At 43.8% G+C, this 27157-nt stretch overlaps 1 protein-coding gene and 1 long non-coding RNA gene across 2 annotated transcripts in view; one reads left to right on the forward strand and one right to left on the reverse strand.

Moving 5' to 3' along the window:
• LOC124266262 (carcinoembryonic antigen-related cell adhesion molecule 5-like) overlaps positions 1-17809 on the forward strand; it is a 97584-nt gene extending 79775 nt beyond the window's left edge. The window contains exons 8-10 of the mRNA XM_046701075.1: positions 13279-13392; positions 16542-16655; positions 17719-17809. Of these exons, the coding sequence (XP_046557031.1) occupies positions 13279-13392; positions 16542-16655; positions 17719-17753 (263 nt within the window). The 3' untranslated portion in view covers positions 17754-17809. The remainder of the gene's footprint in view (positions 1-13278; positions 13393-16541; positions 16656-17718) is intronic.
• LOC124266268 lies at positions 3300-26917 on the reverse strand. Its single transcript, XR_006895711.1, has 4 exons — positions 26806-26917; positions 16229-16240; positions 4996-4998; positions 3300-3310 (listed from the first exon to the last, which is right to left on the reverse strand). It is a non-coding gene; the product is annotated as an uncharacterized LOC124266268 (long non-coding RNA).
• Between the last annotated feature and the right edge of the window lie 240 nt (positions 26918-27157).

A 27157-nucleotide genomic window follows, 5' to 3' on the forward strand; every position in this document is an offset into this window, starting at 1 on the left:
GCGAACTTGGCCCAACTATCCATGTACTCATAGGGGTACACACCCTTCCTCATAAGCAGGGGTCTAGTCTCGGCGTCTGTGTATCGATCGGTAATAGGGAAGGTATCATTGGCCTTGACCAGACTGTCTAGTGACGACCATAAGAATTGTACTGAATCTATGAACCGAAGACCGTTTAAGCTGAAGGAGATGTATCTCTCCATGTTGTTGGGGATACACGTTATATTGCCATCGATTTTCGCGATGGCCTGCATGATTAAGTGAGAGTCGTACCCTCTCAAGTTGTAAAAGACCACGGGGATGTTTATTGTCTTAGGGATGATTCTAAGCTTGAGGTTACACGCGCTGTGAGCGGCGCCTCTATACTTACCGGTTACGTGGCAGTGATCTCTCACCGAATCACCGTTAAGTGGTGAGTCACACACGTGGCAGTTAGTGCTACAGGCGTGAGCTAGCCTGTCGGCTTGGGTCATACGCATGGGAGCGACTCTATACAGTGCGTTCCTAATAATTTTTTCTTCCTCCTGCAAACACTTTAGAAACCTTTCAGCCGCGTCAGGGCCCCTATACACTACCGGAGCTTTCGTTTCCCCATCACAACGGACGACCACGTATCCAAACCCACAGGCCTCATGCTCCTGTGTTTTCTGTGTGGTTGGGGTGTCCCCAACAGCCCCGCCGGCGGCAGCCTCAACAGGTTTGACCAAGGCTTCAAAGTCGGCATATATGATATAAGGCACAGACATTTGGTTCTTGTTGTTACCGAATTTTAGGATATTGTCACCTCTCTTAGGCATGTCGATTCGTATGGCCGTCTGCCCCACACCTTGGCAATCCTCCCGGTGGGATTCTAATAAATCAGCTCGTGTGAAGCCATGTAGGCACCGTTTGCAGAAGTGGGTCTTTTCTCTGTGTGCCGATTGGTCATACAACAGCCTGCTAAAGTGTTTTATCAACGCGTAGTGGTACTTGTCACCTCGCTGGATCATGAATATATTGATAACGCGAGGGGGGTTTTGGGGTCCCCCCAGTTGGGGTTTCCCCAACGATGGGCTGACTCTGTGCACTATTGTTGTGTTACCTTCATGCCCAAAGACATTTATAGCTAGATTATTCTGTTTTTCTATTTTAGTTATCTGGGAGATGGGGGTGGGTTCATCTATACCATCCCAGTTGAGCCCATCGTCTTGGGGATAGCTAGAAAGCCTGTCTGAATGAGTGTCAGCTGGAAACAAGGTTGACCTGATAGCTACCCTCAGGCAATCGTCTCCTCTATTCTTGACGTTGACCATGGCATGTTTTTTCCTATAGTAGGGAGGCAAGTCTAGGTATGACCCGCCTCTGAATGGCACGTAGTTAGCTATGTCTAGATAGACATTATCGATTTTATCTACAGTCCACCCAGACCCCAAGTGTGTGTAGCGTTCTAGGTATTCTCGTATCTGCTGAAAACTGGTATCGATTGATGCGTCTATGGTCTCTATATGGGTCACGACCTCTTGTTTACCCCGGAAGTAAGGCTGAACGTACTCAGTGACCCCAGTGGGGGTTCCCCCCACGGCCCCTTCCTGCTTATCGAGCGACATTTTCACTGTGATTTGAAATTTGATACATCCTAGACTGTTTGGTTCCTGGTTTATTTTATCAGCTATCAGAGGCTTCATATCTGGGATATCTATATTCCTATCAACTTGCATGCGCCAGCCTCTCAAATAGTTACCTACAGCGCGCTCAGTGCGCACGAACTGTAGGTCAATAGCTCTATTCTGCCGTAATAGTTCTACAAGCTGTGGTTTCCTCATACGGGAATATCCCCCTAACCCCAAATCGCGTGCCTGAACTTTTAGTTGTTTTACAGTGGGAGGTTGCGCTACGGGGGCATGTGATAGCAATGCGATTAACCCGGCTCTCCCCAGGTTTGAATAACCCTTGAGCCCAAGCTGTTTTGCTTGAGCTTTTAATTGTTTTACCGTCGGAGGGGCTTCTAAACCTAGTAATCTCAACAAGGCTGACTTCCTCATTCAAGAATACCCAATTACACCCCTCTGCCTGGCGATCCGCTTAAGTTCACCAACAGTAGTCATAGTTGCGTACACACCTAAGAAGATCAATCTCTAATTGGACCGCCGTAAAGGTAAAAAATCTAGATACACCTTATTGATTATTCCCTCGACCCACCCGGAACATGCGCAGCATAGCAGGGTGTTTTGTTTTACTTGCAACGAGTCGTCAACAAGTATATCTATCTCCCCATGCACATCTACTCGCCCCCCATCAAAGTAATTCCAAGTGTGCCCAGCCCATGGCACATCAAACCCTACTTTTACCATGATTGTAAACGAGCACCCCTTATATAGTTCACTAACAATCATGGGTTTGAGGACACTGATATCTATACTTTTCCCCACATCCATCTGCCAGCTTCTCAGGCAACCTTCCCTGGGCTCAATTTCCACAAACATAGCTATACGTAGGTGTGTATAATCTCTAATTGGCACACTACACTGCTATCTTGAGAAGTCGCCTACGTTCTTTTATGTAGGCCTTTTTATTCTCGTAGATGAGATGATGTCTGACTACGTTCGCCCCGTGAGCTTTACATAAGCAGTAGTGCCCTTTAACCCTATACCACACACAGAACACGTGTAGTTAGGACTTCCCATGTGGAAACAACAGTACCCTGAGTCCTGCATCTCCTATCACAGGCTTCTTTCTTCCCCATAAGTATGTATTCGCATCGGTATGGAGCAGGTCTCATGTTTAGCATACTTATATGAGTATTTAGTGTAATTGTTTCGCAACCAACGCAGTCGCTGCAATACCCAGCGCTATGAATACCAGTTCACGGTCCATTTGCCCCTTGGATGGTGTGTAGTACTGAGCGAGTGTGGGTTTATTGAGCGGTTGCAACCGTTTACCAGTTAATAGGTAGTATTCTCTCGCTGCCTCGTCGACATTGTAGAATGTTTGAACGGCATGGTTTTCACGCCTGAGCTGTTCGTTAATGTAATCGATCCTCTGGAGGCGTTTTTTAGCGTACTCGGCCTGTGCTGCCTGTAATTTCTCAATAGCGAGGTCGTGCCGCTTTCTTTCTTCCTGTATTTCAGCCGCGTGTGACTCTCGTAGTTTCGAGAAGAAGAAATTACTCCCGAAAAATGCTAGGGCATTTACTAACGCCCCACCGACCATCATGGCAATCGTAGCCATCCTATATTTATTTCATAATATTTTCAGGTATTATCCCTTGTTTTACTAGGATGTCTTTTGTAGCCATCGCGATACCAAGGTTCATTATGAGCATACCCATATCCTGCAGGTTGAAATCTAGCTTGATAGTCGGTTGTTTAAGCACCATTTTGGTCAACCGAGCGTACCCTATGGCTAGACTGGCGACCACTGTGGCGTGGTATGCGTCGTTGACGAACGTTTTCCCCTCAGACATTATGTATATGATATAAAAATATTAAATTATAACATGATATGCGGGTTGACCTCTAATTGTGGGGGAGGGTTTCCCTCACTGGGATCCCTGTGTCGTGTATATAACCATGAGATAGCCAGGGCAGCAGTTGCGCATACAACCAACAAGAGTCGAGACGGGTGAGTCACCGTGATAATTTTATGTTGGTTACACCACCGTTTGTTACCGGCAGCTACTCTCTTAGGATTCTTCTGCCTGGTTACTGTAGGGGGTTGGGGTTTCTCTAACGTGGGGGTCTCCTCTAAAGGTGGGGTCTCCTCCTTGGGGGTTTCCCCCATCTCCTCCTGTGCAGCATCCATCTATACTATTATTATTATTTTTCCCCTCAAATTGGCAATACTTTGCCGTGATAATCGCCGCCGTAACCGGAGCTAGCAACATACCGTATTTGTGGTACAGCTCGCAGCTGATAGAGCTCAAGGCGTGTTCGATAAAAGGGTCTTTCTCGAGGTCTTCCCACAGGTAAAGTCGGCGCTCCGGGGGGATGGGAAGAAAGTATGACGCAATACCAGTGTATATCTGGGTCATAGCCGATCCTATTGTCTTTGTCATCTCTGCCCCGAGCCGGGACTCGTATCTAGCGTACACTTTATCGATTTCTTCGGCTGACATTTAGTGAATTTTATCGAGAGTGTAGTCTCCAAAGTAATGTTTGGCTTTGCCGCCAACAGCCAACGCCACCAGTTTCTCTCGCTTGTCATCACTCACCTGTGGTGAGTGTAAGCTCAACAGTTGCTCTAGCAATTCCTCACACTCCATCTTATAATGTGATAAGTAAGTTTTAGTTTTAACTATATAATATACGATATAGGCGAAACACAGAGAAATGAAGGTTAAGTTGCACACGACAAACACTTCAAATACCATAGCTATAACTAAATGCTAAGTATTTATACTAAGCATTGCTAAGCTTTACTTAGCTTTGCTAAGCTTTGCTAAGCTTTGCTAAGCATTTACTAAGCTTTGCTAAGCATTGCTAAGCTAAAACACCCTATAAGCCACGGGTTGGTCGGTCTTGAGCACGAGCTTAGCGTGTTTAGTTTCAGCGAGCTGTTTCTTCACACGTTCCCTATCATGTTTGCTCATCACATCGTTCTCTCTCAAACACTCCTCGAACGAATCCCTGTCCTTGCAGTGAAATAAGGCCACCCATCGCGTCTGCTCCCTGAGGTCTTTCAACACTGAGTTGAACTTCTGCGTTAGCACCCAGACGCTGTGATTTGCATGCCGGCCAGAGAAGGCCAGGTACGATAGCATGTCTCTCTTTTTTGTTATCTCGCGATTAGCGCTGCAGTCATCCAGTATGAACAGCGTAGACTCCCCTTTAAATTTCTCGTGTAGAGCTTTCAACCAGTCCTGCAGGCGTGTTCCCGGGTCGACTCTGTGTACGTCGGGTCCGTCATCACCCAAGGTCTTTCCGTGTACGTTTTACTCATCCTCAGAGTAGGGCACATGATAACGATGTTATCAAACACATCCCTGTAGTAACCCTCCAACATATCCAACACGAAAACGGTCTTCCCACAGCCAGTCTGCCCACACACTATGGCGCAGTGTGGGTCGCGGGGCAAATCAATACCGCCGGCAGGCAAATCAGTAGATGGCTTGCACGAATCTCCCATTGTCTATATTAAGTTGCACGTCCATAATCACGTACAGATATAATTTCAACTTGCCCGCGGGTAGAGCCTTCTTGTTATCCCCTCGCTGCCGTTGTCGATACGGCGACCACTACCGTGCAGTTTATCGTCATCCATGGATCGCATGTCCAACCACAGCGCGTACTTGGTGGTCAGGTACTCACCGATCTTCACGGAGGATAGCCCCAAGTCTTTGGTTATGTATGGGTGTTGTTTGATGGCCGGTAGCTTATTTATCTCATCCCACTGCTGGTATGCCCTCATACCATGACTGAACAGCTGGTTGGGCACGCCCTCTATGGTCACTTCCACCTTTTCAATCTCGGGGTTGAAAAACTTCTCGCTGTCCCTCCGGAATGGCCCGTAATCCTCCACTGGGACGACCAGGATACCTTTCATCGATCAGGCCGGCACGTTCAGGTTGATATTCCACACAGTGTCGCTCTTATCCAGCACGACAGATCTATGTCTCAGTATGCGATCGTACAGGATGGCCATCTTCCCAGAGTACTGGCTTCGAACCTGCCTGGCCAGCTCCGGGCTAGTGGCCATGTCGAACTCCAGAGAGATGTTGTCTATGGCGTAACTGGCCTCATCACCGTTCGGCGTACGCACTACTTTGCTGTAGTCATTAAGCGTGAGTCATTATTCAAGCCTATCACCCAGCGGCCTGGTAAAGCGGCGTGCCCGTGAGCAACTTCGAAGTCGGCGCACGCAGAACCTGTTCTCGATGGCCTTTTCGCCGTCCGTGATCTTGTCTAACTGGTCTTCCGTGAAGCCATACCCCACGCGCAACCGGGTCGATTTGCTGATACCTTGGTACACGTCATTGACGCGTTCTCCCTCAGTTTTCCATAGGTCCCCGTAGCAGTGAAACACGTCGCTGTCGTCGATGCTCAGCACCTCGTTACCGCTGATCTTGATGGTGGTTTTCTTGATGATGGCCCGACCTACGTTCCGCACTAGCTCGCCTTTGTCGTTGGTGGAGGCCAACGTGAGGTTGAACGCCAGTCGAACCGTGCCTGGTACAATGAGGTCATTCTCGCCAAGGTTTGGGAATCTAACCAGCAGCGTTTGGTTTTGGTCTATCTTGCTGGGATTGTTGGTGATGGTCACCGACTGGCGCACGGCTCTGACGCCTAGAGGCTCTTTTGATCTTCGGAAGGGATCTAGTTTTCTACCGTACATTGTTATATAAATGAAATATATAAGTTTTAATACTAAATAATGGCTGAAGGCGGTCATGAGGACATACCTATGGATTATATATGGGATGATAGTGCCCAGGCATTCGAGGATGATGACACCACATTCGAGATCTCGCAAGGCAACGAACTTGTGAAGCAGGCCGTCAACGGGTTTTATGATGGTTTAAAAGGGGATAAAAATTACGTAGAGCCGTGGGGGCGAGACTATACCAAGTTTTTTGTTGATGGCAATGGCATGCTGCGACTGAGGGGTCGCCCGGAGATCGATCTCATGAATAAGCGCACGAGAGAACCACTTGCCTTATCAACACTTGGCAGTCGCCATGGGGGTGACTTTATCCGAGATGAACTAGGCTTCATAGATTACGGGGTCGCACGGCCTAAAGCCCTTCCCAAGGAGGCCATTCAGGATCTGCCAGACGTCAGGGGCGCCACATCGGATCAAGATATGACTGATAACATTGAAAAGCTGTTGGCCACCTACCATGACAAACCCTTACCCCGGGTTCGAATTTACCGTTCGGGAACTACGGGGGCTGGACAAGGCCATGCAAACCATTTGCGGGCATCTCGTGAACAACACGGCCAAACTGGATGCGATAGACGACCACATAGCCCATGAAAAGGCCAAACTCAGTGAAACTGAGGACGAGTCTCTGAAAGCCACCATCGAGGAACGAATACGTAATTTGGAAGAGGAAAGGAAGACCCGGCTGGAAACGGCATCCTCCTTCCGAGACCAGTTTCGATCCCAGGTCAGCCGTGCGCGGGAAACCGTTGATCGAGTCCTCTACCAGGACACCATGCTAGCTGACAGGATTCGGATACTGTTCCGGGAGCAAGGGATCACCATCGCCAGCATTCTGACTGCATTGGGCTTCATCATATCAACCCTGGTGGTGTCATTGAGTGGGGGTACCCCCAAACCCCCAAGTGGCGGCACACCACCAAGTGGTGGGGGTGTCAAAGCCTGGATAAAAAAAATCGGGGGAAGCCCTGGCTAAACTGGCTGGTAAGGCCGCCAAAGCCCTGCCCGGCATCCTGGGTAGCATCGTTTCGTGGCTGCTGAGCACTCTGGCTAAAACTGCCACGTGGCTTAGTCAAAACCTGTGGGCAGCCATTGTCGCCGTGGCGGGTTTGGTATACGTAGCGGCTAAGGAATTTTTAACCAAATAAGCCCCAAAGCTACCCCAGCAACCACCATAGCTGTTTTACGGTCGATATGCTGCTGATTGGATGCTGCAGGCTGGGGCTGTGGGTGTGTTGGTTGCACCCTAGGCTCCGGGGGTGGCGCCACTATACCCGTTTCACCGGTCGTGGGTGGTGGGACGTGGGGGACGTTGACATCGAGGTTGACGCCCAACTTTTGGTCCGCCGTGGCTATGACTATTTTGTTGTTGTAGCCCACCACTTTTTTTACTCTCAGTTGCATATCGCTCGGAGCCATGTACAGTCCCACGTCGAAGACGTAGTCGACTTTCGGCCTGGTGTATTCCAACACGTCTTGGTAGCATTTGATGGCACTCGGGAGATCAACTGGAGCATTGATAGCATCCTCAACGTTAACAACGAACTGTTTCTGAGCGTCGTAAGCAGTCCCCTTACCGAGGATGTTGGAACGCGTTTGCGTCTGCACACCCAACAGCGCCCACACGTACGTTCGAATCGAGTCGTTTAACCTGATTACCCCGGCACAAGTGAATCCTTTCGACGTGTCCAGCATGAACTTTTTCCAGTCATCCGCTGCCCCCTGCTCAAACCTCCAGACTCGGTAATCCTTGCTGTCGTTGAAAGCCATGTAACGGTCATCCCACTCGTTGGTTGTGAGGTGATGATACGACTTGTATCCCCATTCTTTCAACTTCTCGCTGGCATCCACGAGGTGCATGTTGTGAACGATGGGGATACCCAACCCGTGGTTCTGTCCCGGCAAACGTCAATCCGTCTTCGTGTTTAGTTCGAATTCGTTGCAAATACGTTCGTAGGCCCGCCTATCGTACTTGTTGTTTACTGCGTTCCATGCGTTGTCCTGTGGGACCGGAGCGCTGATTTCTTTAAGGATACGCCTGACCTCGTAGTACACGTGGAACGTGAACACAGACTGACTCAGCAGTCCACGCTGAGTGTCGGTTAATGTCACACCACACCCCGTTGTAGCGCACCACACGGCGAAGTTGAGTTGATTCTGCCAGAACTGCATTGGGTTGTTGAACCAAGCATGAACTACCTTAGCGTTAGTCACCGAAAATTTATACAGGCTGAACACATCTAAAAGCTGGGCGTTGAAATACATCCCATCAGCGACCGCGATCTTCATCGGTGAGAAATCTACGTCCAGTTTAGGGTAAAACACTCCAGGGGAATACATTTTAAAACTATTATATAATGAGCATATATACTCTAACATGTACATAACACTTCCAGGAATAACGAGCGGCGAGGCCGTTCAGCTGACACTACGCGATCGATAATATCGGGTCAACTCGAAGTCGCGCACTCTGCGATATCACCTACCTACCGCAATGGACTAACATCAACGCCAGCAACAATAACATGTTCGTCAGTGGAGCTCGCAGCCAGATAACTGGACGGCTACTACAGCGTGTGCTTTCGCTAAAGCGAGGTCTTCAAACCCCTGGGAGCCGAACTCAAGATGAACGACTCAAACGGTACAGTGGTGTTAATCAACAACGGAAGAAACTCCTTGAGACTCGGTCGACCATTGGCGAGGACACTTTCGGTATGACACCTGACGAGATAAAACCAACAACAACCGTCACAGGTACGAAGTTACCCGACCTAGTACTGTACCGAGGCTGTACATTCATCTCGGCCAGGTGAGCACTGGCGTACAACATTCAAGGGGCCACCCTTCCACTATACTGAGAGCCGTACCGGTGAAAGCGGAGAAATACAACGACGGTAGAACCGAGTCGTTTTCACCGCGGCAGTATAAGAGGTTGACTCAGGGCAACATACCTGAGCTGATAATATCGGTGTTAGATATAAATCATAATCCCGTGAATATAGGATACCTTAGCTTAACGCTTCACATAAAATGACCAGCGCACAAGGGCCCGGGGTGAAAAAATGCGTCAATGTGGGGATCTCCGACCTCGGGGACACACGCGGATTCGACGCTCCCGGAGTAGATGGTAAATTGTATGCCTTACAACTGAAAAACAACATTTACAAACGCGTTGAAGTCCCCTCCGGTGGAGCCCTAGGAGATATAGTAGATACCACAAGAGCGACAGTTAACACTCGGTACACCCTAGTCACCACCGGGGATGATAAATGGATAATATACCCATCGTTCGGTGGCAAACTGTTCGACTTAGACGATGTTGAGAGCACTACCGTCGCCCGAAACAAGCCATATACGCTCGTCTTCACCGAAGATGACAAGTGGGTGTTGTTACCAGATACAGATGACTGGTTTCTCAATATTAGGCTCGTGTTCACGGATAACAAAGACAACCACCTAAACAAAGTCGTGAACAACGGAAGCCTGCTCGTGGCTTACGTCCCGACTCAGAGACGTAGCGTAGCCATCAGCCCAGTCACCAGTATGGCAGCCCACATGCTATCGAGTAAACCGGGAATACAAAACGTGACATTGCAGTTGGTGTCTGAATTTGAAGGCGAGGTCAGGATACTGGAGAGTCTACCGGCGAACTCAACACTTATCATCAAAGTCTACCTAGGGGAACCATCGGGGAATGAGGTCGAGATCGTGAAGGGGGTCAAACTCGGGTGGGTGAAACGACACCAGTATCACGTTTGGACAGTTTACGTGCGGGTGGGTGTCGGCTCCAACACCAGTCTGCAGGGTGTCACCGTGATCGTAGAAAACACGATATCACTAACCAAGATCTTCCTACCTGACAACATACACTTCATGGGGGTGAAGTTCACCCCTGAACTATTATCAGAAAGCCAGTTGGAAACTATATCGTAGTAGTATTATAGCAATGGCCAGTCATCGTCCCAACACTACGCTTAACGACCTAGGGGACACGGAGGCATTCAATCAGCCTGGTGAGGAAGACACCTTATACATCCTGCACTTGAAAGACAACGTGTATAGGCGGGTGTCGTTATTAGATTTTAAAGAGCCCAAAATGGTGATCAACGTGACCATCACCGCACCTTTTATCTCACTAGACAAATATGGCTATGTCTCTGAAATTAGGAACAACGGTACCTTGATCACGTCTTTCATTCCAACTGAAAGTATGATAGTTTCTAACTTCGAATATTTGCTTAGGGACACACTGTTAATTTCATCCAAGCAGTCCCAGTTAAAAGCCACCCACCATGATACCATAGCAGGGGTTAGGGCTATGGCCCCAGAATCCACACTCATCGTAGAAGTCGCTCACAATGGTAAGTTTGATGATTCGGACGGCGTTGACCCACCCCCAAACTTGCAACTTTTACCCGGTGTAACAATACGTTGGGGTGACTCCTACGCATCAGATTTTGTATATTGCCGTATCGTTATACGATTGGGGGACTCCCAACAGGGATTACTACCCCCCATAATAAACGGCTATGGTGTTGATATAGACCAGAAGTTACCTATTGACCCTTCCCGTATCTACACATACGAGAATCTAAGTTTTATAAGCCTCAGGTACGTTGACCGACTATTAACTGAAACCCAATTAAAATATCTTTTGTAATATATATTATAGGATGGGGCTATACCCAGTCGTAGAGGAAGTAGCGAAGACCCTGGAAACCCGTTGGCTTGAGCGGGTTATGTGATGTAAAAGCGCCAACTAGAACAAGACCGGCGACGCGCCGGAAAGCACTATGTAAGAAGTACCATAGAGCTTTCAATATCGTGGACGGGGCTGATACTGCCCTTATGACATCCAGCATGGGGCTGGGGGCGGCAGGTGTTCGGTTGTTAGCTACCATCGTGGCTACCCCCGTAGTGCTAGGCATTGAAATAACAGCTGGGGTGGCAGGGGTGTTAGGGTTGACGCTTAAGTTTGCATCACGCAGACTGCATCGTAAGGCATTGAAACACGACGAGATCAGGGTTCTGGCCGAAGCAAAGCTGAACACGGTAAGTGAGCATATATCCACGGCACTCACTGACAGTAAGATCTCCGAGGAGGAGTTTCGTTCAATCCTCTCTGAACTCACAAAATATAACAAAATGAAACAAGAGATTCGATCCAAGTCTCGTAAGTCTGCTATCAGCGAGGACAAGAAAAAAAAGTACATAGAACAAGGGGTGAAAAAAGCCCAGCAAGCCTTTATTACAAACACCAAAGAGATCATAGGCGATTCACATTAAACTGTTTCATTGAGGTAAACGTGGCATAGTGTCCCAGGATAGACCCGTTAAACCAACATACTTCAGCCAAGTCCCCGGTAGCTCAGTCGGTTAAGCAGCGCGGTTGTGGGGTATACATGTGGAGTTCGTATCCCGCTGGCGTCTCAAACTACTTTATAGTAGGGGTAATGGTAGCAAGAGCTAAGGGTCCGACCAAAGCCTTATTTGTGAAATAAGGCTTTGCAGAGGCTTTTGTTGGACTTGGTCCAAAACCCCCATTCCCTATACTACTTAACGTCATAGGTCTAGCGGTATTACATTAGTGTAATATTGACGTAAAAATATTACACTACGGTATCTTCCACGAGAGAGTAACAACATGTTCTTTTAGTCGCCGGTACATCGTTTGTCGACTGATACGGTGTCTATTGCCGTCGCTGCCCTTGACGTCGCCATAACGATTTCTCAGATGAATTGTCTGGATGTGGCGATCATCACCGGGCGTTGTCACACGTGGTCGACCACGCCTAGGCCTGTCTGACGTATTGCCAGTCTGTCTTATGACTCTCCTTGCTGGCTCTCTCTCTTTTATGCCGCTTTTTGCTTTTGCTACATTTCAGGATTGTCAAGGCGGGGCACACCAGAAATTTGTCATTTGTTTGATATTAATTGACTCGAAAATATTAAGATCATAGTTATTTCTTTCAGACAATACCATAGTGATAGTTGTGAGTGTCGTCTTTGGCGTGATGGTTATCGCTGGGACTGTGATTGGTGTGGTCATATACAAAAAGAGAAGGAGCAGGAAGACTGCCGAAGGTTCAGTGCAAAACAATGTTTCATCATTTCTTTTCTCAGAGTATACAATACATTCCACACATGAAGTAAAATCATAATGGTTTAAAGATACACTTTCAGCACATTTTGAGCAGTTTCAAGGAGAATGCTTACACTTTACTGAGAGTATTCATCAGGTCATGTGTGTGATAACGAAAGGTTTTATGATAATGGGGGTGTATGGCCGTGTGTAAAGAGCTCAAGTCCCAAATCAGTTAAGCAACGTTGGTCCCGGAGACTCCTTGGATGGATGACTGTGTTTGGCAGATGGACTTCTGAGACTTTCTAGGGTTTCTGTCCTGTCCCACAACGAAGCACACGTACACACGTCTCTCTCCCTGGTCTTGTCGATGTGTTCATATATTGCCTCTGTTCAACCAGCAGAGAATGGACACCCTATGGGACAAGTCATATGTCTGTTAGCATTAACCGGGTAATAATGTGTTAACGCCTCGGGCATGCACTCCAGTCCTGACCCACAACAAAACACATGTGCCACATTTGGTCTCACCTTAGGCATGCGAGTTTGTTCCAAATTACATCTGTTAACGCAGCAGTTACTGCGTACCCAGCTGGATAAGTCATGGCTCCTCACAGGGCTATCCGAAGAAATAATGTCCATTACGTTTTATGTGCTTAGAGCATGCCCGTGCTCTGTGGAATTAAGCACCATACATGTGGCCCTATTATGATAAGCTGATCTTGCTATGAAATGTACTTCATTCGAAATAAATAACTAATACATATTATACAGCTTTTGCTCAGTAGTTATTTATCAAATACAGTACTAGTGTGTCGATATAAACCGTTATTTCGCAGAAGTGCTTTATGAAAGGCCCTATACAACATTGCAACGTGGAGCGAGTGTCCCACATGAATATGGAATCATCAGGAACGACACCACACAGGGGACGTGTACGTCTCAGTCAACAGGTACGTATTTTCTGCAGCATTTCCTATAGCATTTCCAAAAATTAGTGACAAAATTGTTTACAAAAATATGTGATACATGTGTATAAACTATAGAAGGTCTACTGAAATGAATGTGTTGAGATATGATTCTCTTACAGTGTAAGTGTCTTTTCAGTACTTTGTGAGACCTCCTTGCCATGCAATATGTGCCTAGGTACTCTACCGATAAAAGTTTGTCGGAAATCGTGTGACATCCCAATATTCGACCCCTTCTTTCTTTCATATCCTTAATAATATTTCTAAGTCCTTTTTGGTTTATTCTGTCCTTCGTCATTCCCGACATCTCAATAAGGTTAAGATCTTGGCTGTAGCTGGGCCAATCTTAAACTCGAAAATCTTCGTCAGACAACCACTGTTTCGTGTAGCCTGCAGTGTGTTTTGGGCCGTTATCATGCTGGCAAATCCAATTATATTCATTTAGTCTTCGGGCTGTTGGAAGGAGGTGACCATTTAAGGTGTCAACATATCGTTCCTTCGTCAAATTTCCTTCACGTGATGATATCCCACCACAGATGTGAAATTTCGGGCTAAATTTTCGGCGGTGGTAGATTGGTTTCACAGTATCTTTTGTTTAAATTTTCACACAGTTCGGAAAAAGCCAGGCAGAACTTTCATCAGAAAGGAAAACGATGAGGGGATTCTGCGCTTTTTCACACAGTTAAGTCTTTGTAATTCTTGTCTAAGGGTTTCATTACATGCCTCTATTGATGATACCATTTCTGATATACTCAACGGTTTTTTTCAATTCCCCCACTCCCAATCTGACCAAATCGCCGGCGACCCGTACAACTGAACTTCCTTGGCCTCGCTGCCCCTGTCTTGTGCTCAATCCCAACTCCTGACTCAATATTCTTTAAAGTTCTGTATGCTGTAGACAGAGGACTTTTATGTCTACCAGCTAACTCGTTTGCATTACACCCCTTTCAAAATCATCTGGAACCAGCCTTCCTTTCTCTTCTGTTGTCAAATCTGCCTTGTGAACAAAGGAAGCCGCCTGCTACACCAAGGGAGATAACTCTTGATGTGGTAATGTTCATTCTTAAGCCTACTAGAGTTGCCTCCCATATTCAGTACCTTACTTCATAATGTAACACCTATTTTATAATTACAATTCTCTTATCAGAATTAAGACACAATATTTTCTCCAAAATGTCTGGGAAAACTGTAATTACACTGTCAAAGTGTGTTTGTTTGTTTGTTTGTCCGGACCAGACAATGCAGTGATCAACATCATGAACATCGATCTGAGATCTGGAACAATTCGGATACAATGACATGTGTCAACAAAGTCAGCGAGACTGATCACCCGATCCAATTGGTCGTCTCTTATTAAGACATGCATGGGTTGCTAAAGACCAATTCTAACAAGGAATAAATGAATCCAAAAAGAAACCCAGTGAATATAATGTAAAAGTGAGTGAGTGAGTGCGTGAGTGAGTGAGTGAGTGAGTGAGTGAGTGAGTGAGTGAGTGAGTGAGTTTAATACAATGTTAAAGAGTGTGAACACATCTACACAACTTTACAAACGACGTAAGAAACTTTCAGTATCCATTTTCACTGGACTTAGAAATAAAACAGACAAACAGAAATCCTTTAAAATGAATCAAATATGAAACCCAGCGAATATGATGTTAAACACATGTACACAACTTTGCAAGCGACCTGAGAAAATGTTAGTGTCCATATTCACTTGAGCGCCTTGTAAATACAGCTGATATTCTCTGACATTTGCGGAGACACATTTATTTTAATATGAGAGACAATATTCTCCCCATAACTATATGGAATCTCTATAATACGTGTCTGTTTCACAGTCTCGGCTATACCATGAGCATGGGTTTATGAATCACTTCAAATTGTGATGAAAGCAGGTGAGTGTATCCTGCCCCACCACTGGTACCCTTAACACACAGCCAGCCAAGAGTCTGCAAGAAAAGAAAACACGTGAGAACTATTGTACAAAATAAAATTTGGAATGGCATTGAATATTTATTTTGTTACTGATGCGTCAAATTTGAAATGTCTTCCATCAAATGTCAACAAATGTCCAAAGTAGATGCATGCCTGTTAAGTAAAGTTTTTTCATGACAATGAATCTCATCCTTTGATAATTTGTGAAGTCCTCATTAGGGAAAAGAATTTCTACCTTGACCTAACAATTACATGAATGAGTTGATATAAAACCCTGCCGAGATACGGACTTGGGAAATCTATGTTTATTTTGTCTGCAAAGCATGTTTTCACACGATTTATACAAGTTTTAAACTACATTTGAACATGGTATAAATAAAGCATCAGAAATATCAGTGATTGGACATCGCTCACAAAATGGTCAAGTAGCTAATGCGCTTCAAGTCATTTACCCATTAACAAGACCTGTGAAACCGCCTCATTTGGTTTCAATATACACTTTAAGCTTCAGAGGGACTCAATAATATCCTGAAGCCCGTTTAACAAGAGGCAGGACTTTATGTATCGATCTGTATTCCTACTGATCCAGCCTTGATCTCCAAATGTCACAACTTCTGACTTACAGTCGAGATCGAAGATGAACTCCGTTTACAACGATTGAAAATGGCGTCATACATCGTATGAATGCGCAAAGGTTATTCATCAAGTTTACACCATTCCATGTATTAATGGAAAGGCACAGTACAAAAAAAATATTTCATCATTTCTTTTCTCAGGTCTAGGGTATACAATACATTCCGCACATCAAGATGGTTCATGGTTCTTTCACCATATTTTGAGCATTTTTGGGCATGCGTTTCAGTCCACAACGAAGCGCATGTGCCACATTTGGTCTCTCCTTAGGCATGCGAGTTTGTTCCAAATTACATGTGTTAACGCAGCCGTTATTGTGTACCCAGCTGGATAAGTCATATATATGGCGCCTCACAGGGTTATCCGAAGTAATAATGTCCATTAAGTTTTATGCGCTTAGAGCATGCCCGTGCTCTGTGGAATTCAGGACCATACATGTGGACCTATTATGATAAGTCAATCTACTTCATCAGAAATAAATAATTAATACATATTATGCAGCTTTTGTACAGTATTTATTTATCAAATACAGTACTAGTGTGTCAATATGAACCGTTATTTTGCAGAAGTGCTTGATGAAAGGCCCTATACAACACTGCAACATGGAGCGAGTGTCCTACGTGAATATGGAGTCATAAGGAACGACACCACACAGGGGACGTGTACGTCTCAGTCAAAAGGTACGTATTTCGTGTAAGTGCTTAGCACCCTATAGTGTTCTTAGGAATTATTGCGAAAGTTGTTTCGACAAATATCTAATACATGTGTATAAAGAAGCTTTACTGAAATGAATATGTTGAGATATGATTCTCTAAGTGTCTTTTCGGTACTTTGTGAGACTTCCTTGCCCTGCAATACACGACTAAATGCGTCTAGGTACACTACCGATCAAAGTGGTCAAGTAGCTCATCCGCATCCACTCATTTATCCACGTGACAAAGAAAATTAAAGAGACCCGTGAAACCGCCTCATTTTGTTTCAATATACGCATTAAGCTTCAGAGCGACTCAGTAATATCCTGAAGAACGTTTAACAAGAGACATGACCTTAACCTTCAGGAGGTCTTTATGTATCCATCCGTATTCCTACCGATCCAGTCTTGATCTCCAAATGTCACAACCTTTGACTTTCAGTCGAGATCGAAGGTGAACTCCGTTTATGACGATTGAAAATTGAGTCATACATCATGAATGCACAAAGTATTTTCATCAAGTTTACACCATTCCATGCAGTTACAGAAATGTACATGGTCGACAAATTTGCAGGAAAATTTCAAATTTGCTGCCCGATGTACCTATTTGGTCCAGGTGATCATTTAACTTGCCTTGGTGTGTGTGTCATCAAGGAAGTGTTATACGCTATCTGTTTCTGAGCCAGACTTAATTATTTACAGCCCGTCGCCATATACCTGGAATATTGTTCAGTGCAGCTCTAAACAATAAACAAACACAATTTAAACATTAAAATTACATTGTGTCTCATTGTGTGGGTCAATTGACATTCGTTAATGTGGCTGCTGAAGACCAGAGCGTCCTTTCACAAAGCACTAAGGTGATCGTAAGTCACAAAGGTAACCTTAGTGCAATGTTAAACAATGGGAGTTAAGGTTAACCTTAGTAAAGGTTGCTTCGTGAAAGGAGTCCCAGTCTAACACCTGGTAAATATTTCATACGCAAGGATACAAAGTACGCTAAAGATACAAAGCACATCACATATATTCTAAGACGATTCCCTTTCTTTCAGATGGGCCAATCTATGAAGACTGTCTCACAAACTAAAACCATTGACAAATTCAAACTTAAACATGTCCTATCTATGTGCCTACTAACGAAAATGGCGAATACTCCTCTGCATGTACTCACTGTGATGTAAATACTCTCTGTATGTAATCACTGTGAGAGTGAAAACCTCCTGTACTGTACGTCATGTGATGTGAATATCTCCCTGTCTGTACGTCCTGTGATGTGAATATCCCTGTCTGTACGTCCTGTGATGTGAATATCCCTGTACTTGCCGTGATGTGAATACTCCCCTGTATGTACGTACTTTGATTTAAATATTCCCCTGTATGTACTGTACTGTGATGGGAATATTCCCCTGTATGTACTCACTGTGATGTGAATACCCCTGTTCGTATTCACTGCGATTTGAAATACCCATGTATGTACTCACTGTGACGTGAATGCTCCCCCCTCCCCCCCTTCGCCTTCCTGTATGTACTCATTGTTATGTGAATATCCTCTGTATGTATTCATAGGTTAAGAAACGAAAATATTGTAATCCATTTGTACCGTGTTTTCCTTGTTTGAAATAACAGAATCAATGTGTCAGCTATCTTTATAAATCCTATCCAATCATATACTATATACACCACAGCAAAAGTTATTCACTGCAGCAAGTTTTTCCTCCATTTTCAGTTGTGTAGGATTTGTAGTGAAGCCAGGATATTTTCGCCACACTTGCTGTCAGATGTATGTATATCTTTCTTAAAATTAAAACTTGTGTGAGGATCCGGGCTAGAATTGGCCTTCATCAATCCGTGCCTTGCCGTAAGAGGCGACTAACGGGAACGTGTGAAGACAGGTCAGTGTGTGTTCAGGCTCGTTGACTTGTTAGACACATGTCCCTCGTATCCTAATTGCGTATATTGATGTTCATACTGTTGATCACTGGATTGTCAGGTCAAGATTGGATATTTACAGACCGCCGCCATGTAGCTGGAATATTGCTGATTGCGGCGTTAAACAACAAACAAAGAAACATAAGTTTCATTTCAGTGTTTTCGCAGTATTTACAATTTTAACTAGATCTACTAAATACTCTTTACTCTTGAGTCTGTTTATCTTCCTAAGTGGAACAATAGATGTGGCTCCTAAAGATCCGGGTAAGAATTGACCTTCAGGAACCCATGCTTGTCGTAAAGGCGACTAACAGGATCGGGTTGTCAGGTTGCTGACTTGTTGACACATTGTCATCGGTTCCAAATTGCGTAGATCGATGTTCATGTTGCTGATCACTGGATTGTCTGGTCAAACAAAATAGTAGTAGACGAGCGAGTGACATTAAGCAACTATTTATGTGGTCATATCACAACGGTGAAATGTCCGGTACTGTGCTTAACAATACGTCGCTCGTCTTTCGATAGGCGTCGATCATCTTCCCCAGTATCTTCATCAACGTTTGGCGGCGGGCGCCTCAATCCTCAATTCGCCACTGACAGTGTGAACTTGAACGTAACGACCCGATTTGCCATCCCATGTAATTAACATTTTATTCCCGGCACTGATTCTGATTCCTCAACAAAATATATCCCGCCAAAGCTCTGAAGCCTGGAAGACGCTCCAGTTGAGTTTCCATGCTTCCACGTTTTGGCTGGCCCGATCCTGACTCGGATAACAGGCCGCCCTGACTGATGACAGAGGCCTAAAACAACATGCACTCGCCTCGCTGTTTCCACTCTCGGAACGTGGTAGACTCCTGCTATAAAGTTACTAAGCAGTGTCTGCTACTCAGTGGCATTGCAAACAAATGTACTCCGAGGCGGGGTTCAGATCCCGGATGGGACTCAGCCTCAGATACTAGAATCTGTACTTTACTGCAAAAGCGTAACCCAGACACGATGTAGCTGATGCATGCGAACTTGCTTTCTACAAAAGGCATTGTTGTGTGACCAGGACACACCGTTTGTCAAATTCTCCCTTATCAGGTGTAGGGGCGGTGATAAATGACAGCTAGGACTTTCCTATGAATCACTATCACATAGTGAAAACAGGAGTATATCCCTCCTCCGCGTACACTCACTTTTGGCAGCAACAGGGACACGGGTGGCCGAGTAGGCTAAGATGCTCAGTCGCTCACCTCCCTCCCTCCCCACCCACCCACGCACGCACGCGCACGCACGCTCACGCACTCACGCACTCAATTACTCCGCTTACACGCAGTTTTCACTCACCCACTCTTGGTCTAGCCTTTGATTCATTCCCTCATTCTCTACTACTCGTGAAATGTACACTGCACAATTATTTAGTTCAAAGGCGCCGTGTAACATGTCACGATGCAATTAGTAGCTGAAAACGAGCTTGATATGCAGCCTTACTCTAGAGAAAAATAACGTTAGAAACACCAAACAGGTCCACGAGGAAGTAATTCTACCACCCTGCTATATTTACAGTCACCGCTCGTACAGCCACAGATGCGACCCATATCAGTGGTGAACGAGGTGAGTGGAATGAGGATTTAGATTTACGCCGCACTCAGCAATATTCCATTTGTATGGCGGCGGTCTGTAAATAATCGATTCTGGACCAGACAATCCAGTGATCAACAGCATGAGACATCGATCCGCGCAATTGGGAACCGATGACATGTTTCCAACTAAGTCGTGAGCAGGATACGACCCTTTAATCCGTTAGTCGCCTCTTACGACAAGCATGGGTTACTGAAGATCAATATTTCTAGCCCGGAACTTTCCGTTAACAAACTATATCAATACAGGCCGACATGTGTGTTTGTACTTGACAAACATTTAAAACAATAACGATAGCCTGCTCCATCCGCTGCAACCGCAGCTGCTGCAGCTTACACAACTCAGCTACCACTACAACCGTATATGAAAAGCGATTATAATCCTGTTCCATCGTCTCTTCAAGTTTACTTTTTAATGGATACTGTGTCTCCCCTTCATTTGCATATCAACACCAACGTTATATTTTGTTTACAAAGATTACACTTAAGCCCTCAACAGGTATTAAATGTACTAGATATTGCACAAACTGGCTTTAACAATACATGAAAACAGGAAACTTTAATGTCTGTCTTATCCAGCGCCTTTTCCGAGGGTACAGGAGTTGAGCAAATCCATTTAGTTTCACGCAAATGTCACTTAGCAGAAAATATTTTGTGGTCTCATTCAATATAAGTCAGCCGTCATGTTAAAAGGACTGTACTAAATTTTAAACAAAACATGGTCTGCTGTAATGATTGGGAAGATGAACATTAATGGGAATTACATATTGTTTCTACAAAATCATCCAATCACAGCTTCTGGATGATACAATCTGCACCGAAGGCTACGAAAACTGCTTGCTAAACGACTGATTCTGATTTGGTGTAGGTATAACCTATCTTTGACACCCATTTCACCAATTGTGCCCCGCCGTGATATTACTAAAATGAAAATACAAGCGACATAAAACCACTCCACCTCTGCTCGCCCTCCACTCGCTCACTCACTCACTCACTCACTCCACTCACTCACTCAACCCACTCACTCACTCACTCCTCCTCTCACTCCACTCCGCTCCACTCACTTTCTGTACCTTCATCCCGTGTTTTCACGGTTGCGCGCAGATCAAACAGTCGCAGCCAGAAGTTGTGGACACCAGCATCCTACCATCTTTGTTTTCATCTGGATCACAACCGTGACATCTTCCACAGCATCTGGCACGTCACAGCTCCTCCTTCATCGAAGTGGACCCTGGCACAGTTGAAGAAATTACTGGTTGGGATTACAGTTCAGGGATTACAGTTCCCATTGCTGTCATCATCATCATCCTCATCATCGTTGTGATTTACAGAAACGCGGAGATCGCCAACACCAGAGAATACTCCGGCTAAATCATCACCTGAAGAAGCACATCAGATGGTTCCAACTTATAAAGGTGCCATAGGGTAGCTTAGTGGTCAAAGCCTTCACTCGTCACGCGCGCCTTATATGCCGGGTTCGATTCCTCACATAGATACAATATGGGAAGTCTTGTTCTGGTGTCCTCCCGTAATCCATATTACTGGAGTAATGCTACAAGTAAAAGCTCACCTACACTCTCACTCCCTTACCCGCTCCCTCACTCCTCTCACGATAGCTTTGTAGTGATGTGGCTATACGTCACTATGGTTACTTGCGTGTAAGATGGGACTCGCTGACTTGGTATCTTGAATTTCTTAATTCGTAGATAGATCTTCATAATATTGATCACTGGATAGTCTGGTCCAGATTCTATTTCTTATGGGCCAGATATACAACAGAAATATAACAGGAAGTATGTGGCATTAAACACCAAACACACAGGATGATGTATTACGATCTATTTACCGCCGTTGATAATATAAACATTCATTGTAACAAGTTGTTTCGTTTCCTTTCATTGTCTGCTTTGTTGGGATTCGTTGGTATTCCGTTGTATCATGTCACTGGATGCATTATGCAAGAAACTGACTCCATAACTTCCCAGTCTTGTGATGTTTTATGTGTCTACGTGTCTACCACTAACACAGACTTGATTATGCCGTAATATGGAAACGTATTATTCACTCAAAATATTACAATCTACGTACATGATACTTAGATCTTTCATCTCTGCAGATCATACCTCCATTTACAGAAATGTTACTTTCATCTCTGCAGATCATACTTATATACGGAAATGTTACTTTCATCTCTGCAGATCATACCTTTATGCACGGAGATGATACCTTAATGAATGGAGATGATATGTTTCACCGATTTACACACGGCTATATCATTCATTGAGATGCAAGGAGATCAAAGTATCATCTTCGTGGACGGTATCGCTAATAGGTATTCATACCGTTCTTACATGTATACAACATTGTACATTATACATTACTTCAACATAAACAAAACCAACTCATTACAAGACGAACAAAGACAGAAGGCTCTGCTCCGTACACAGCAATGTATTTATATACTGCCATGTGAACATATTTGAACCTTTTGTACACTATTCCCTCAAACTCACAATCAAATCCTAAGCACAGCACATATGTTTCCTGGTATATGACAGAGACTTCCGTGTCACGAGATATCAGTGGATGTGATATTTATAGATGAAAGTGGTGGAATTTACAAATGAATGATGTGCACGTGGTCACATGAACATGACACATAATCAGCTGCAGTCACGATGACCCTGCTACGATCACAAACTAAATAGCTATACTGACTCGACATAGCGATTAACAGGATGCAAGTTAAGAACACTCTCATGGTCTAATGATCATGAAGTACTCGAATAATTCATATTCGTTCGATAATCTCAATGATGTCATGCAAATCCAAATGTAATTCAACTCTCAAAATTCATGATTCAAAATCGATGGAATTTTTCAAAGAAATATAAGCCTTCCTTCAGTAGTGTTTGTTATAGCCATCTATCGTTTTACAAATCTATTAAAACCTTTTACGGTAAGGCATAACGCAAATACCGTAACTACTGGCAATAGTGCAAGAATGCTGTATTTACAGATATGACAGTCATGCACGAATACTTGCGAACACCTTGAAAACATCCGAAAATAATGGAATTAGTGCAAGAATGTTGTATTAAGATATATGACAGTCATGCACGAATACTTGCGAACACCTCGAAAACATACCGAAAATAATTACCTTAGTGCAAGAATACGGTTTTATACTGTAACATTTTGTACTGAGAGACGCTCATAAAATTGTAACATTGCACCGAGATAGATAAAACGTTACTATCAGACAGACGCAGACGCTGGTGCAAGGACTGCAAGTTCCATGTGCTTCAACATTTAAACAACTCGGTGCATTTAAACAACCACAACCACTCGCCCCCAGCCCTTCCCCTAAAGTGTGTGACAATAACCACAAGTCCCAAACATCTCTAGAAACCTTCAGCCTTGAAGTACAGCTTCTCATGTGGCTACCCCACCGCCCCTCATAGTGACCTGAAACCAGTATGCTACATAAAGAAAAATTATTTGATTAGGCATACATCACAAAGTGAATGAGTGAGTGAGTCAATATTTATCGTCACATCGGCAATATTTCAGCCATATCGTGACGAGAACATTTTATAATTATATTAAAGATCAATAAAGTTAGAAATTGAAAAACCTGTTGACTAAGAACAGTAAAACGAATAGTGAATCACAGATATCCATTTAAAACTAACAATTAAATCTAAAATATTGGAACTATAAGTGACAATACAATATAAAAACAGGCTGTAGATTGCTAACGAATGAAGGTAGATCACCATACTAGGGACCATGGGGACTTACAGTACATTGCTTCCTGCATGGACCCTAGCTGGATGTACACCATCCCTTCAGCTGTCAGCAAGTTTAGACAATTTAGCCATAAGTTAAAATAACACATATTCTACGCTTAAAAATAATGGGTATGTTTAAATTTACTTTGAATGTTTTGGGACCAATGTTAAAATATTTATCTATTACAATATATTTAACAAATCTAATCCTTTTAAAATGCAATAATTAAATGAGAACTGACATTACTAAAAGATCCTTCATAGTTTGTGATTTGAAATAGCTATCCGTGTGATGGAATATTCAACACAGTCAAAGCAGGACATGCTTGACTGTTATTCTTTCATCACAAAGGGATGCAAAACGGAGGATCTTCGCCTTTCAGTAAATATTCGTGAGTATATCTTGTGTGGCCAATGCGACATCGTCATATAATGACCTCTTCAAATCTGGATTGACAACCCAAGTAGAGTGTAACCGATATAAGGTTTTATTTCATGTAATTTATTTATAACAACTTGGGTGTTCCACTTCTTCTGCATCAGTTCATGGATGAAAGTTCTAATGCTAGCTTTGTAAACAGAGTATGGGATGAGAAGTGGTGTCACAGATTTGTTGAGTGCTGCCTTGGCAGCAGGATCGGCCATTGTGTTCCCAGAAATGCCAACGTGGCTGGGTAAACAACAAAGACGATGTCGCATTGGCCAGTAGCAAGTTCATTGTACAATTCAATAATTTCTAATAAAAGTGGATGTTTGCAAGAAGGATTTTTAATAGCCTGAAGACACGAAGAGAATCTGAAAAGATAATATATTGTTTATATTTACGATGTTTATGAATATATTTAAGAGCTGTAAGTATTGCGCTTGGCATGGTTTGGAGGTCATTATTACAAGATTGAACCATGAGCCACCGCCTTCTGGCATAGGACTCTAGATAAATGTATATAATTCAAGATATAATAGCAAGATCATTATATACTACGATTATTTCAGTTAAAAGTGGATGTTTTTCAAGATAGATTTTTAATAGCCTGAAGGCAAGAAAGAGAGTCAGAAAAGACTTTATATTGTTTATGTTTTAGGATGTATTTGAATATATTTAAGAGCTGTTAAGATGGCGCTTGCTTCTGATGTCAATATAGAGCTGTTATCCGGTATTCTAGAAGATACTGTTCTGGATCCAATGACAGTGGCACATGCCACTGCGCCACCGACCTTGGATCTATCAGTAAATAAGGGTTTGTATGTATTATATTTATTTTTTAATTGATTATATTCTTGTTTGTATTGTAATTCATTAGTTTCTGCTTTCTTGAACTTAGTCAGTGTCAGGTCAACTTGTGGTCTCACTAATTGCCAAGGAGGAGAAGAAAGAAGACGAAAAGAAGATATTTTCTCCAGCTCAATGCCGGCAGCAGAAATGAATGGTTTAATTCTGAGCCCAAGAGGCGGAACAAGAGAAGACGTTTTGTTATACAAATCCTCATAAAGAGGATTGGAGACACAGTTAAATGCAGGATTAGACTCGTTAGAGTATAGTTTAGTAATATTGTAAAGATAGTTTAATACGGCGTTGGGAAAGAGAAGGCTCATCTGCTTCGACATAGAGACTATTAGCTGGAGAAGTTCTAAATGATCCAAGACAGAGTCTTAGACCTTGGTGGTGAACAGAATCAAGTAGTTTAAGGTTGCTTTTGCAGGCTCCGCCATATACGATCGAGCCATAATAAAGTTTAGATCGCGGCAATGATCTGTATAAGTGAAGGAGGGTAGTTTGATCCCCTCCCACTTTGAATTGGCGACAACCTTTAACAAATCGAGTGCCTTCAGGCATTTAGTTTTAGGGATTTAATATGCGGAAGAAAGGTTAAATGGGAGTCGAAAATCCGACCCAAGAACTTGGCCTCTTTTACAACATTGATGGGAGTGCCATGTAAAACAGTTCTAGGTCTAAATGTGGTTTATATTTACGGCAGAAATCGTTGCAATTAGTTTTGATTTAGAAAAATTTAAAGCCGTTTTCAAGACACCATTTATTTATTCTGTTTAAACATAACTGTAGTTGCCGTTCAATAGTATGCAAAATTTCTAACCTTGTGGAATAATGATGAGCTTCCAATCATATAGTCCACAACAAGAGCCATTGTGAGTGATACATGTAAACTCACCAGATTTATCATTATGGAGCCGGCCGTTAAAGGTATGGATTCCAAATGTTCGACAAAGCTCAGACAATTTAATGCCATAATTATTGTGAAAATGAAAGTCTTTGCTTGTTCGGGGAGTATCAAACTCATCACTGGGATAGTCTGCTGAATCATAAATGCAATCTAAATTGTCATCAGGGATGTAGTCGAGAAAATCCTTCATCCTGGCATTGAAGTTTCCACACAGAAGTATATGGTCTACAGGATAATCACGTCGTATAGTTGATATGTAGTCTTCCAATACAGATATACCATCTTTATCATCATCATTATATATAGGAGAGTTTTCTGGTGATATATACTTGAAGATTAAAATAGTGTCTCGATCCCAATCTAACCGTGACGTATGTAGTAGAATCACTAATATACAGTCCTTAAAATGTTCATAAAGACGCTTACACTATCCATCTTCAACTAGGCATGACTTTATGAAGACAGTTACGCCACCGCTATACCGGCCAAGTCGTCTGACTTTCTGACGTACACTGTTGAAAACACTATAAGTATAGCCTGGCAAAAATCAGTGAACTCACTTGCTGATCGTACAAACGATTCACAGAATCCGATTACGTCGAACTTACTACAATTTACGTAGACCCTCTATATTCCATGAAAGCATGTCAACTCCATCACTTTGTTTGTAAACAAACGAGCCTCGGCCTTCACTTCAGCAGTTTGGAGTGGCCAACCTTGTTCTGCTGCTTCAGGATTCACTAGACGTAAACAAGGACCCACGTGGTTCGGCTGTCACTGCTGCACTGTAGCTTGTTTGTTGTTGTGCTTGCGATCCCGCTGGGGTAGATTGTCTTTTGAGATACAAACTATATCTTTCTTGTCGTGATCATATACATACGCAAGTCCATCGATGATTAATTTGTTCTGTCGCATTTTACTCGTTTGTTAGCATTACGAGCATCAACAAACGATGGAGAAACC

Source organism: Haliotis rubra, unplaced genomic scaffold, assembly GCF_003918875.1.
Source record: "Haliotis rubra isolate DU_JTF1 unplaced genomic scaffold, ASM391887v1 Scf1242, whole genome shotgun sequence".
NCBI classification, from domain to species: Eukaryota; Metazoa; Mollusca; class Gastropoda; order Lepetellida; family Haliotidae; genus Haliotis; species Haliotis rubra.